Raw genomic sequence first — 14745 nt, 5'->3', positions numbered from 1 at the left:
CCTGAGATACCTCCATACTGTTTTCCATAGTGGCTGCACTAATCTGCAATCCCACCAACAGTGCACTAGCGTTCCCTTTTCTCCACATCCACGCCAGCATTTGTTGTTTGTTGATTTATTGATGATATTGGCTCTGTATTTTAAATGACATCTCCCTGCTTCCAAGTGGGTAATAATAATTATAATAATCATAGTAGTGATACTACCACTATTCCCTGCTTTTTCTCAGTGGTAATTATCAACAGTAGACATAGTGTACATTTTACTGATTCTTTTTTTCATTTTTGCCCCCTCCTCACCATAGAAGCTTCATGAGAGAGGCTTAGAACAATGCCTAAGATATCATAAATAAATAAGTGGTATGTGGTAGACAGCTTTTAAAATGGCACCCAATGATGCCCTTTACTGATATTCACTCCCTCCTACAAACTCTTTCCTTTTGAGTATGGGTGAAAGTTGTGACTTGCTTCTAATAATAGAATGCAGCAAAAGTGATGGGATGTCACATCTATAATTAGGATACAAGGAATTGTGACTTTCGTCTTGCTAGCAGACTCTCCTTTGATAGCTTTGATAGCACAAGCTGCCATGTTGGAGAGGCTCACATGGCAAGGAATTAAGGGTGGCCTCTGGCCAACAGCCCTGAAGGAATGGAATCCTGTCAACATCCATATGAGCACAGAAGAGAATCCTTTTCCAATTGGACCTTCAGATGAGATTACAGCCCTAAGCCCTGATCAACACCTTGATTGCAGCCTTCTGAGAGATCCTGAAGCAGAGGGTGCAGCTAAGCCGTGTCTGGTTTCCTGACCCACAAAAACTGTGAGATAAAAAGTGTGCTGCTGACTGGTGCAGCCGCTATGGAAGGCAGTGTGGTGGTTCCTCAAAAAATTACAAATAGAATTACCATATGACCCAGCAATCCCTCTCCTGGGTATCTACCCAAAGAATCTGAAATCATTTATACATAAAGACACGTGTGCTCCAATGTTCATTGCAGCTTTGTTTACGGTGGCCAAGACATGGAAACAACCAAAATGTCCTTCAATAGATGAATGGATAAAGAAGTTGTGGTATATATACACAATGGAATACTATTCAGCGTTAAGGAAAGATGATATAGGAACATTTGTGACAACATGGATGGATCTTGAGAATATAATGCTAAGCGAAATAAGTCAGACAGAAAAAGCAGAGAACCCTATGATTTCACTGATATGTGGTATATAAACCAAAAACAAGACAAACAAATGAGAAACAAGAACTCATAGACACAGACAATAGTTTAGTGGTTACCAGAGGGTAAGGGGGGTGGGGGGAGGGAGATGAGGGTAAGGGGGATCAAATATATGGTGATGGAAGGAGAACTGACTCGGTGGTGAACACACAATGGGATTTATTGATGATGTAATACGGAATTGTACACCTGAAATTATGTAATTTCATTAACAATTGTCACCCCAATAAATAAATTTAAAAAAAAAAGTGTGCTGCTTTAAGCCATTAAGTTTTGGGGTAGTTTGTTAGGCAGCAATAGATAATCCATGGTAAATAACAGGAACTCATTAAATGTTTCTTAAGTTTAACGATTCAGGAATATTGAGGCCTCTTGTAATAAAAGTGCTTGAAAATTTGGGTGATCTTATTTCTGTCCTCTGATAAGACATTACTCTGTTTGACTTAGAGTTGTGTCTGACAACATAGTGAAAGGTGAAAGATTTTTAAGACTTGAGCTCATTGTAATGTTGCAACAGTGAGGTAATCGTCCCTTTAGAATCAAGATCCTAATGGGAAAGCTATATTCTCTCTTGGATACTACATGTAAACAAGGAGGTAGAAATTCTAGTAATAATTGAAAACCACAGAGACAATAGAGGACAGACAAAAGAAATACTTTCTTGATGTTTAGCATTTGGACTAATTGTTGATAATGGCTATGGCATCTTTTTAGAAGGCTTTAAAAAGCACAATACAGGGCCCGGCCCAGTGGCTCAGGGGTTGGAGCTCTATGTTCCTAATGCCAAAGGCTGCTGGTTCAATTCCCACATGGGCCAGTGGGCTCTCAACCACAAGGTTGCCGGTTCAACTCCCGCAAGGGATGGTGGGCTGTGCCCCCTGCAACTAACAACGGCAACTGGACCTGGAGCTGAGCTGTGCCCTCCACAACTAAGACTGAAAGGACAACAACTTGACTTGGAAAAAGTCCTGGAAATATACACTGTTCCCCAGTAAAGTCCTGTTCCCCTTCCCCAGTAAAATCTGAAAAAAGAAAAAAAAGCAGAATACAGTTTTATTTTATTTCAAAACACCCAGGATCCCACCTCTTCTTACTTCCTCCACTGCTATCACATTGCTCCAAGCCACTATCACCTCTTGGGATTATCCCAATAGTATCCTAAACCTCTGTGATCCTGTTAAAACCTAAGTCAGATCATGTCCTTGTCCCAGATGGCTTCCCATCCTCCAGATGGCAGAATCCTTCAATCACTTTCCATTTCACTATGAATAAAAGCCCAAGTCCTCACCAACGCCCTGTAAAGCCATCACGGGCTTACTTAGGTCTTCCGTGTCACCAGAGTCAGCACCTCCTACATTCTGGAAAGCAGCCTGTTTATCAGGACTCGTTTACTGAATCCACATCTGCTGGGCTGGATATGAGGGTGGATGACAGATACCTCCCAAGCAACCACTGCAGGACAAGCCTGCAGTTATTTGGGTTAACCACAAATAAATGGGTAGAAAAATCTGTGTATGAGAACACCCTAAAACTCAGCTTACGCAAAGTGGCAGACCCATGGATGCTGGGAAAGGAACATGAATTGCAGAATGAATGTTGGCGTTGTGAGCAGCAGCCGTGGGTAAAAATAGGATCCACAAGTAATACCAGGAAATGCAAACCGAAGCCTTTACTAGTGTGGCTTAGAAAAACATGCAAAAATCTGATTTCTTGTATTGATGAGTAAAAATAGTTCTTTAATTCTTTTACCTTAAACTTGAATGAGAATTGCAAATATTAATGTAAAGTATGCTTATTTTTGATAAAGATTATATAAATACAAATTTCCCCAGGTCAGAAGTCAAATTTGGTCAATGTTCCCTTTCTAGATCAGGCACCACTTGATTGGCTGCTACCCAAAATTCTTGGTAAACCCTCAACAAATACCATATTTACTTGATTATCACCCCTGACAAGCCTTCCCCTCTCCCAAGCAAACCTTGCTGATTTTGAGGAGGAAATCACAAAATTTTCTCCATGTAATTTCACCATATAGTAGGCTCTCTTGGTTGTCAGCAATGTGACATCTACTCTAAGGCTTGGTAGCAGTAGGTGAAGAGACATAAATTGGGTGTTTATTGCAAATAAAAAATTCTTAATTACTGTTCAAACCAGTGGTGAAATTAAGTTCAGAGGCAGCTGGGAGCAATTTATGGGCACCATTCTCCCCAGCCTTAATCTTAGAGCTAAAATGAATCCTTAAAAATGGTAAATTATTCTGGTAAATGTGAAGTTAAAAAGCAGTTTTGAGTCTCCTATGTTCATGTATTTTTGGCAATCCATTTACCTCAATATGGCATAAACATGCCTTTCAACGAATCTCTCATTTATTCCCTTTGAAAGATAGTTTGGTTGGCAAAGGGCCTGTCTCCCAGTGAATAAAGCTATTATTTTTCTTGCTGTCAGATGTCCAAGGCAAAAATAGTGATCTTTGAGGTCTATGTGGTCACATTGGAACATGTTAGGTACCCTACGCACACCATCTGACTCATCACCCGTCAACTGGGAAAGGCACAGCTTCTGAGTTAGGGCAATCTGCATTTGGGTTCTTTGTGTGTGATCTTGTGTATGGTGTACTGTACAGAGCCTAAGAAGAGGGTTCAACACTGGGAGGAAGCACCTAGAAAGCGTTTATAAATTCTTCTTGGTTAATAGATGTACCCAGAATCTTGAAGGAAGAGATGACATTGCATGCTGGTCAATAGCTTGAGAAAAATCGCTTCTCGGACTTTTGACTAAGATCAAGTGTAATAGCTAGAGAACTGCTTGGCGACTGCTGTGTGATCTTAGAAGGGCAGCTTAACTTCTCTATACCTCAGTGTCCTCATTTACACAATGAGGATGATAATAGTACTTCTTTTGAGGTTGTGAGGAGTAAATGAAATCATGCAGGAATCTGGGCACGCCGAGCATTTAGATGACAGCTCCAGTTCCACTCCTAATGGCATGTTTCAGGCTTCTTTAGAGCCTACGGTACGTAGTGTCTAACATGTGGAGCACAATCAAAATGTGTTGCTACATTCCGGCAGGGAGCTAAAGATGAACATTTCAGAACATTTATTCTTAGCGTTGGACATTTATTATCTATTTATAGAATGGGCCAAGGAAAATTACAGTGGATTATACTCACATTGTCATATTTGAATTCTAGACATGATTTTTAACTTCTTGTATTTTTATTTTAAAAGATTGCTTAAATTAGTGCTTTGCAAGAGCAAAGAAAGCAGGTCAATTATTATCATCAATCTGAAGCACATGGCCCCATGCCAGGCAGCTCCAAAGGAAATTTACTAGATAAGACCTTTGCCTTTAAACTTAAAGGAGTCAACAATATTCTCAAAAATGAAAATAAATAATAGAATCAGTAGATTTATATCAACTATAGTGAAAGCGATTTATATTGATTATATTAACAGACAAAAATACACTTCCTTTTATCTAAATTTTATCTACGTTTTTTAATCTAGAAAACATAGCCTCTGATTTATGTAGTCAACACTGTGTGGAACAATGTGAGTTGTCTTTTAGTGTATGGCCCTATATTACATTTACTAACTGCGTATGTCATGAAACTTTATATTGTTTTCCAGTAAATAATAGGTGTATTTTTAAAGCAGGGGGAATAAATTTATGAGGCATATCTGGAAGGTTGTGTTTAGACAACAACAAGTTGAGGAAAGAAAGCAATAAAATATATATTTGTATTTTTATAGGTTGACTTTTGCCAAGAGAAAAAGAGACAAAAATATCATGAGAAAAAAAGACAAAGGTAGAAATAGGCTCATGAGGGAAGGAATGCCCCAAGAGTAGAAAAGCAGTAAAAGAGAAATTTCCCAACACCTTATCTCTTCCTACATGACAGTATAGTCTGGCTGTGGAAGTCTTTAACTTTGTGTCGATGGCACTTTTTTCTCAGATAATTAATGAACTTAGCTGTACCTTCTTTCTCTTTATCAAATAGGCACCAAGTGCACATTAACTTTAGCTTGAGGGTAGAACCCCAGCAATATCAAATAATTTTTCTAACCCACGCCTAGGATTAGTAGCTTTGCATTAGGTTTTAAAATATATAATTCAAGATTGTAAGCATCACCAAGGAAATCCTAGTCAAACATGCTCTTCGGCATGAAGCACTAAGTCCTCACCATAAGAGTGTCAGGGAAATCCCCCGTCAGGCTACAGAGGAAATACATTTACTGACTTTTCTGAAATTCTTTAATGCTCCCAATATTGAGGCAGCTGCCTGTTTGAACATGATGAGATTGATTCTGGAAGACAGCAGCAGACTCAGGTAGACCGAGGTCCCTGACCAGGTGGACCCAGTCTTAGCTTTGCTGTTTACCTGTGGGACCATGGCCCAGGGACTGAGCCTCCTTGAGGCTCATTTTCCTCAACTGTAAATGGCGATACTTCCACCTTCCTGGAAATTGTGCATCTCCCGGGTTACAAGGCTCTAATTGCTCTACTATGGTTTCCAATTATATACCATTTGCAGGGTGTCATAGTATGCAAATCTTTCCATGCAACCACGGCTGTGGTGAGATCTAACCATGTGCCACTTTCCAGGTCAGACAGAGGGAGCAAGTCCTGAGCATGACTTTGCTGAGAAATGAACATACTTACTCCTGGCTCAGGTGGCCTGCTTCTTCAACATCTTCACATCCCTGCCTAGGGCTTCCTTGAGAGGAGCCAGTGTATGTTCCACTTAACCTTCCCTTTCTGTTCTTAAAGAAACAAAACAAAGCAAAAGCTCCCCAAATAAGTGGAAGGATTGACACCGTGCTCTGTAAGACCCTAACTCAATGACATCTCTCTTTAGTTTAATATTATAAATAAGTTATTAATCCATGCCAGAACTGAAACAGACACTGTCACATGGCTTGTTATCTCAGGGTAGATTAGCAGTTCTCAGACCACCCTTTGGGACCGTCTTCACGAACATGTCAAGAGTATTATTAAAATCTCCCTCTGGTTTCTTATTTCATGAATATGTCCTGTAGGTGCAAATTCCTGCACATTCCTAGCCCGAGGCTGTGTGGAATATATTAGGTTGGTGCAAACGTAATTGTGGTTTTACAATTTTTAACCTTTTAAACTGCAATTACGTTTGTACCAACCTAATAACACCCAGTAATGATTTTAAGGAAGTAGGCAATATTCTGAAAAGGTTTCCTTAGTACATAGTCTTAAATTAAATACTTTGAACTTTGGTGGTGTTTTTCCCCAATATGTTTATGTTTTGTTTTGAGGAATTTGCTTTGAGTAAATTAAGAGACAGGATGTTAGCAAGCATGTATTAAAGCCTTGAGACTGAATAATAAGAACTACGACACACCATCAGCACAGCCCACCTGGCTTCTGACAGTGCCCGCGTCTGTCCTGTCCTGCACATGGGTTTCCCTGAGATTATCATCGCCCAGGTGCACAGATGGACTCGGTGTAAAGCAGGTTATATAGACAGCATTTGCTCTTTTTTCTGTACCCATTCGTTCACCTACATAAATTAAATTACATTAGGTTGAAGATGAAAGGAATTCCTGATAGCCACAGCTTGCACTGAGCGATAAAGAGTAGGATCCAAATGGCTGTCCCTCCTCCCCTCCTCCAGTGTTCCCTAAGTCCCCAACCATCTTCAGTGTAGACTCCAGAAAAGCTTCAAGTAAATTCCATTGTGATTGGAGAAAGATTTCCGGTGGAAGTCACACCAGAAATTCCAAGGCATAGTGGGGTGCAGGGAGATTATAAGATTCAAAAAGCATTTTAAATTATCCATGAAAATGAAAAAGAAACTTACAAACCTTTTCTTTTGCAGTCCAGTGTTTGTATGGGAAACACATAAATGTGGCAAAGAGAAGAGTCTGCTTCAGGCTTGATGACTGGGAGTCTCCCCGACACTTGGGGTTTGGGCTCCAACTGTTTCTTTTCTTCTTCATTACATAACTCTTCAGATCTTATCTGCCGCAGTTTTTTATTTTTTAGTTCTCGTGGGCTTTCACACTTGGCGTAGTTCCCCAAATTTCGGTTCTTTGGAATCTGCAACATTGAAATAAGCGTTTCCATGTCACAGGTGCAGTGCCAGGGGTTGTCATACAGGCGCAGGTAGCTCAGGAGAGGTGTATAAATGAACACCTCCTCGGTCAAGGCTTTGATTTCGTTGTGCTGCAGTAAGAGAGTGGTAAGCTTAGTTAAACCAAAGAAAGCCTCACTCTCAATTTTGGAGATCTCATTCTGTTGCAAATCCAAGCTTTTCAGCTTTTTGAACTTGGAAAACACGTTGTTCTTCAACACGCGGATCTTGTTTCTTGCTAACAGCATGTGCAGCAAATCCTGAGGCCAGTCAGGGAGCACATAAACTAGTTTTCTTTCTTGGCAATCTAAGTACTTTTCGTGGAGATACGTGTACACTTCGCAGGGGAGGCCTGGTGCGTAGCGTTTGACGGGGTGGGCGCTTCTGCGGCCGGCACCCACCCGGCCAGGACGGGCTCGGTTTCTCACACCCCCGGGGCTTGCCCTGCGGAGCTCGGTGGCTTTACAGATAAAGAGCAGGATGATGATGGGAACCACACGCATCCTGACATCCAGCTGGCCCAGTTCCTTAGTGTGACAGATGGAACAATGGACGTATTCCTTTGAAATCCAACTCTGGGTAGTCTTAACTAATGCAGATCAGGAGCCACGAGATCCAGAGGCGGTATGGTGGAGTCCCTAGGTTACAGGAGAAATAAATTGTGTCGTTAAGGACCATTGCCAGCACTGTTATTGACAGATAATGGCAGCTTTTTCTTTTCTTTTAAGCAAAGGTATTCCAGTTAATGAAGGCACCTACAGAATACTGGTGTATAAGGCTCTACACCATCCTCCTTGCCTTGTTTAGTGGCTAAATGTTTGGGCCCTGAGTTTGAAACAAGGCTCTCCTACTTGCTGAACTGTGTGACCTCAGGCTAATTATTTAACCTCACCTTCTGCATCTGTAAAATGGGGCTGAGGATGCCTCAGTATTGTTGAGAGGATGAAACGGGCCCACGCCTCTGAGACACTTCTCAGTGCCTGGTCCAAGGCAAGTACTCCACAGTGGCAGGGCTTAGCATTATGAAAACTGAAATGTGTAGTTTATCATCACATTGGATTCAAGAAATGATAGGGATCCTCCTTACAGCCTTTAGGTGTGCAAATATGAGTAGGACCCCAATGGCCGGATTCCTGAGCTTATTTTTTTCTTTCCTGTCTCCCAATCACCAGTCATGTTGAATGTGGACTCCAGAAATGCTTACGTTACTGCAATTGTCCTTGTTATCTCCTGCACAGCTTGGCTCTGAGGTCCCCTCAGTGACGACTTCTCTGACTGTTCTATTTGAAGCCACACCCCTTCCCATTCCCTGGCGGCTCTCCACCATCTTTCTTGTTTTATTTTTCTCCAGAGCATTTATCACCAGCTGTCAAAGTAGATATTTAACTTCTTTTGCTTATTTTCAGTTTCCCCCAGCTAGGATGTAAACTCCACAAGGGCTGACATTTTTGTCTATTTTGTACACTGCTGTATTTCTGGCACCTGTAGGGTTTCTAGCACATAGCAGGTTCTTGATAAATACTTGTGGAATGCATGGATTACTCTCAAGTAACTATTCTATAAGAATATTAATCTCATAAATTTAGTTATTATATTTTTGAGGAAATGTATTTTTTCCTTGACAAGTATTATTGATGACTTCCAAGATCTGCACATTTTAAATAATTTTTTTCATTTTTTAATCCTGAAAGTGGTTTTGGTTTGCATTTGTTACTTAGGACATAGTCCATTGGATTTATAATTAATAACATTTCTATTGTTATTACCGTGGGGCTATGTGGTGATGAGTGGGAGACGTGTTTTTCTTTTCATCCTAGTAGCCGCGTGAATGCCAGATCATTCCCTAGCCTGGAGCGTTCCTGCTTGATGGGGTCTCCTCCACCTAGAATGCTTCCCTCTTCTTTGCCTCCAGCATTCCTCCTATCCTCTGTTTAGTGTCCCTTCTCCTAAGTGCTTCTCTTCTGTCTCAGGTCTGGGGCTTTATTTTCTGTCAGTCTAGACCCAGAATGCTGACTGTGTATCACTTTGCCATCCAGCTCTTTGTGTACATGTCTTTCTTGCAAGACCCTAAGCTGTACGGCTGCCTCTGGTCCCAGAGCTATCCAGCCACTTGGCCTTTCTGACCCTCCACTCCTCTATCTGCCATTCATTAAAATTGCGTGTAAATCTAACCTAAAAAAATCACAAATATTTTGTTAAATATTATGCTTGCTGAATTATTTATGATATACATGCTAAAGTATTTGGGGAAGTATGCAGATGTCTGCAATTTAAAGTGCAATTTAAAGTGCATAAAATAAGATGGATCGAGGGGTAGAGAGATGCATGTACAAGTGGATATTTGATGAAGCAAATACAGTAAAATATGAAGTGTGGAATCTAGGTGGTAGGTATATTCACTGTGCAGTCCTTGAATTCTCTCAACTTTTTTGTATCTTTGAAAATTTTCATAATAAAATGCTAAAAGGAAACAGAAAAAGAACAAAAAGTCATGTCACAGCAAAGCAGGTTGGTTTTCTTCAAGTGCTTTGAAATTAAAAGCTCTAAAACATACTTTTTCCCAAAGTAGTATTTTTCTATTTTCCTCTTCCTTCTATAATCCTCAAACAATAATAAGCATGTGTGTACATTTTAACTTTAAAGCCAAAAGAAATCACTTTTCTGGGAAAAGAAACCATATACTTAGAATAAGTTACTTGCCAAGGTTTTTGTTTGTTTTCTAATGAATACATCACATTGAATGTAGGATGGAAAAACTTTAAGTTTAAACATTTGTAGTATGTTGTATAGTGATGTGTCACTTGTTTGATTTAGGTCTCTGTAAAAATTTGCAAGAGCTGAATGTCTCTGACTGTCCAACATTCACAGTGAGTATAAGAAGCTTATTTTACTGTTGTTTACATAAATTTGAACTTGCTGTGTTGGAGTGTTAATACACAGAGGTTTTGCCAAAATATATGCCTGTGTGCTCATTTAAGATTAAATATGGAAAAAAGTGAACTATGTTAAACATTGGCAAGAAATTTTATCCCATTTGTATAACGCTATTATTAATCCTGTTGGAGTCTCTGGAAAATGAAAACTATTCAACAATTACACAAACATGAACTACATTTATATTTAAGACCATGTGTGTATAAGACAGAAAAACTGGGCCTCAGCAGAAACAATAGGCTCATTTTCGTGGTCTTTACGGTGGCGTTGCCAAAGAAGATGGAAATGCACATTTGACCCTAGCCAACTCCTTTCTGGTCCCTGTCTCCAGGCTTTCTTCTACCCCCACTGTGTCTCCCACCCTGTGAGCACATTAATACTCTTTCTAAAAGGCACATCTGACCATTTCACTCCTACCTTCCAACATTTTCACACAGTCATCATCTATACTAGTGGATCCAGTCAAAGCTCTTGAACGTTACTGTACCTTGGAGACCCTCTGTGGTCTTGCACCAGCCTCCCTTTCTAGCCTCATCTTGCTCCAAATCCTGCAAACACATTAAGTTTCAGCAACCAGCAGCTGCTCTGCCTTTGTTGTTGCATTCGCCCAGCTGCCCCTTGCTGTTTCACCTCAGTGCACAGAGGCTATGCTCTTTGTTGGGAATACTCTTCCCCTGAGACCTCAGGTACTCTTCCCTCTCTAGCAGATTTTAAGGCTGACTTTAGGCACCATCTGTTTTACCAAGACATACTGACTCCCAGGCTGGTTTGCTGTTGCTCCTCTGGGTTCCTGTCACAAGTAGCCCTCATTACGTGGTTCCGCTTCCTCCACTAGCCTAGGAGGCCCAAAGTGCAGGAGATGTGTCTCAATGTGGGGGTAGGCATAGCACACAGCACAGATCTTGCGTAGTAAGTACTCTGTAATGTTTGTTTGTTTAATTAATGAAACTATATGGAGATATCTAGTAGATAATGGACAACACTGGCTAGAACTTGAGATTCCATCTTGGGCCGACATCTACATATAAGTCATAATTAACATTCCAAGAGTAAATAAGACCAACCTAATGAGAGAGAGAAGGTATAAGAAGAGAAGAGGACCCAGGACTGAACCTTGTGGAACGCTGACTTCCAGGAGCAGGCAGAGGAGAAGAAACAGCAAAGGCTCTTAAGGAGGAACAGTAAGAGAAGGAGGTTGGAGAGAGAGAGAGAGAGAGAGAGAGAGAGAGAGAGAGAGAGAGAGAGAGAGAGAGAGAGAGAGAGGTATCACAAAAGGCCAGAGAGTGAAGAATTTCAGAAGGAAGTGACCAAAGCGAGCAGCTAAGAAAAGGACTGAGCAGTGCCACCTGGATTTGAGAATCAGAAGGGGACTGCTGGATTTTGCTAAAACAATTTCAGTGGGATCTTGGGGCAGAAATGTAATTGCAGTGAACTGCGAAGTGGACATGAGGTGAGAAAATGAGGCATTAGGTATAAGTGTATCTTTCCAGAATAGTGGCTAAGAGAGTAGCAGAAAGAAAATAGAGGCAGGGAAACCTGTTGTAGGTTTACAGAGGCTGGTGAAGACCCACTTGAGCAGCTGATGGAGCAAGTCTTTGAGGAGACAGGAGGCAGTGGAATGCCATCATTAAGCACCCGCTCCGGAAGGACGGCCACACCCCTCGGCCACCGTGAAAAGATTTCATGAATTGGCTGCTCCTTACTGCATCATCGTTTCAGTTCTTTCTTTCAAATTTCTGTTTATTTCATTCTTTTTGTGGACATTTATTATACCTCTTATGTTAATGATATATTTATCTTTACATATAAAGATATATAGGGAATTTATATGTTATAAAACATAGGTATTATAGGGATTTAAAAATGAATCAATTTCAGTTCTTTCCCCCAGAGAGCTTCAGTTCTCCACTTGAATAAAAGATCATATTCTGTCAAGTTGGCTTTCTAACACAATGCCATCTGCATTAAATTTGTGAACATCAAAATCTGTTCTAATTAAGGAGTCTAATAATATACAGGGCTGATAATTTTATCCAGCTACATTTTACTATTGTTTTTCCCTTTGAGACGTAGACTGGGAGACAAGTTTACGTTTAAGGAGTTGAGTAACATTCACTCAAAAGCTTTGACTTCTAAGGAACTTGCCTCATGAATGTATTACGTTGAGAAAGACTTGAGTACATTGTGGACAAATTCACAAACCATTCTGCAATGTCGATACTCAAATGTTTACACATTTATGTGCTATAACATTTGGGGATTGAAACTTGAGTTATTTTAAACTCCGAGAGTAAGATTTGTTTGAATGTTCTCCAGACAGGGAAATGCAGAGAATGGTTTGTTTCCCCATATCAAAGGGAAATCAGATTCCTCTTCAGTACCTAAAGCATGCTCCACCTTCTTCTTCCTGGCCCCCAGTTTTTTACCTTCTCCGTGGCTTCCTCTCTGAGGGGGTGGAAACCAGCTTTCTATTGTCTTCTTGTCCACCTCATTTGCATTTTGCCAGAGTCTTCCAACAAATACACCATCACTTTGATATTTGATGGGCACAATGAATATTTTTGAAGATAGATTTTTGTTGGTATTAAACTACAAATCATTATGGTTGTTTTCTCCATTCCTGCTGGGAAAATTATACTGTATGCTTTTTATCTATCCATGTAAATCCAAGTGCTCCATTTTGGTGGTGGAACATCTAGAAAAATTGTGGGCAGTGTGAATGCAGTGGCAAGAGCACAGTGCTTACCGCAAGCCTTGTACTCGTACCAGTGCAGCTTCAGCACAAAGAACCTTTCCTACAGCAGAACCACAGTTTTACAACTGAAGAAAGAAACTTGAGGTCTTTTTAAGGTGTGGTTTCCTGACCCTATAAATCAACCAGGTCCTATCCCATGTGAAAAAAACTCAACCTGTAGGAGGATTTTGTTATTTGAATATGCATGACTCCAAGAAATAGCCAGGAATAAACTGTTAAACATTGATGATCCTGCTGAAAATAAACCCTTGCCATCCTCGTGGAGTTCAGGGTGGCCAAACTGACCATGCAGAATTCTCCCCCAAACCACATCTCTTAGCCAAGTGACAACTTGCCTCTTTCTGCAATGGCCTCTTCTTTCCAGGACCGAGGTACCACAAATATTTAAAACTAGCTGACCTCTTCAGTTTTCTGGGGGAGACTCATCAACCATCGTTATATAAATAAAAACCTGCTACTACTAATTCTAGGGCAGTTTGTAAGTATTAGGTTGGTGCAAAAGTAATTGCGGGTTTTGCATTTTTTTTTTTTAACCTTTTAAACCACAATTACCTTTGCACCAACCTAATAGTTACCCATCTGAGAAGCAGCGCCATTGGACTCAAATCTTGCCATTCATCTGGTCTTGTCAATGTCAATTTAGGGCTCATGCTTGAAGTCACTGTTTTTTGTCTCAAGTAACAGTCACAGCACTCTCTTGGTACCTCAGTCTCAGCTCTCTGGTGAAGGGTTGTTTGACTCTTTGAGTTTCTCCCTTCCTCACGCCCCCTCCCCACACACATATACAGAACTTCCAACACTGAATTTCGTGTCCAACATGTATATCACCAGTATTTTACTTCAGGTCATCTCAAACTTGCCATAAATTTGGTGGAAATCTGTTTAGCTGTTTTAATAGATTCAGTAACAGAACCAAAGAAACTTAAGTACACACACACTCACATACACCATACATCTCTATATAAATATAGAAACATAAATATGAACTCACTTTTAATGAAATCCAGTTGAGAGCATTTATTATTCCTGTCTTTCATAATAATTTCAGTAAGTTTAAAAAGTGATCCATTCTTAATCACTTTCATGTATATGAAAAGTCAGGAATGTTTGACACTCTGAAACTTGAGCTCAAATTTCCTGTCACAGAATTGAACTTGCAAGGATTCAAATTTTAATATAGTGTCATTGTGATGAAATGGGACTTTATTTCCAAAAAGGGGGAAAGTGAGGGAGTAAGGGAGCTTTAAGCAAAACCATCACCGTCTATTTAATTTGCTTTACAACTAATATCAAAGAACATGAAGAGACCAAGTTTTGCGTATACTTTTTTGGAGCAGGAAGAGAGATGATAGAAAGGGAATGGGGAATAGCAAAGCCTGTTAGACTTTGATGAGATTCTTCCCTCTGTTTTTATGCAGGATGAATCAATGAGATACATCTCTGAAGGTTGTCCCGGAGTCCTGTATCTCAATCTCTCCAACACAACTATCACCAATAGGACTATGCGGCTCCTACCAAGGTAATGCTTGTTTATTTGTATTGCACTGAAAATAGCTGTGTTCCCCTAGGCTCTGGCATGCTCCAGCATTCCCCACAGCCAGTGCTCCTTTTACCAACACCCTGTCACTGTGGCACCGCATTTTGGTAACAAGACACTGCGGGCCTTCTGCCTTGGCCCGCATTTGTGTGTCACTGTTGTAGCAATGTGCCCAG

General features: G+C 40.5%; 2 protein-coding genes across 2 annotated transcripts in view; one reads left to right on the top strand and one right to left on the bottom strand.

The window, feature by feature from the left end:
* Positions 1 to 14745, top strand: part of FBXL13 (F-box and leucine rich repeat protein 13) — a 201019-nt gene that overhangs the window by 100507 nt on the left and 85767 nt on the right. Inside the window, exons 10-11 of the mRNA XM_081079549.1 lie at positions 10158 to 10210; positions 14451 to 14551. Coding sequence (XP_080935675.1) covers positions 10158 to 10210; positions 14451 to 14551 — 154 coding nt within the window. The remainder of the gene's footprint in view (positions 1 to 10157; positions 10211 to 14450; positions 14552 to 14745) is intronic.
* Positions 1 to 14745, bottom strand: part of LRRC17 (leucine rich repeat containing 17) — a 33847-nt gene that overhangs the window by 8598 nt on the left and 10504 nt on the right. Inside the window, exon 2 of the mRNA XM_081079553.1 lies at positions 7075 to 7981. Within this exon, the coding sequence (XP_080935679.1) occupies positions 7075 to 7846 (772 nt within the window). The 5' untranslated portion in view covers positions 7847 to 7981. The remainder of the gene's footprint in view (positions 1 to 7074; positions 7982 to 14745) is intronic.

The sequence above is a fragment of the Rhinolophus hipposideros genome, assembly GCF_964194185.1.
Source record: "Rhinolophus hipposideros genome assembly, chromosome: 18".
Taxonomy (NCBI): Eukaryota; Metazoa; Chordata; class Mammalia; order Chiroptera; family Rhinolophidae; genus Rhinolophus; species Rhinolophus hipposideros.
The sequence above is the reverse complement of the archived record's forward strand: the minus strand, read 5'-3'. Positions and strand labels throughout refer to the sequence as shown.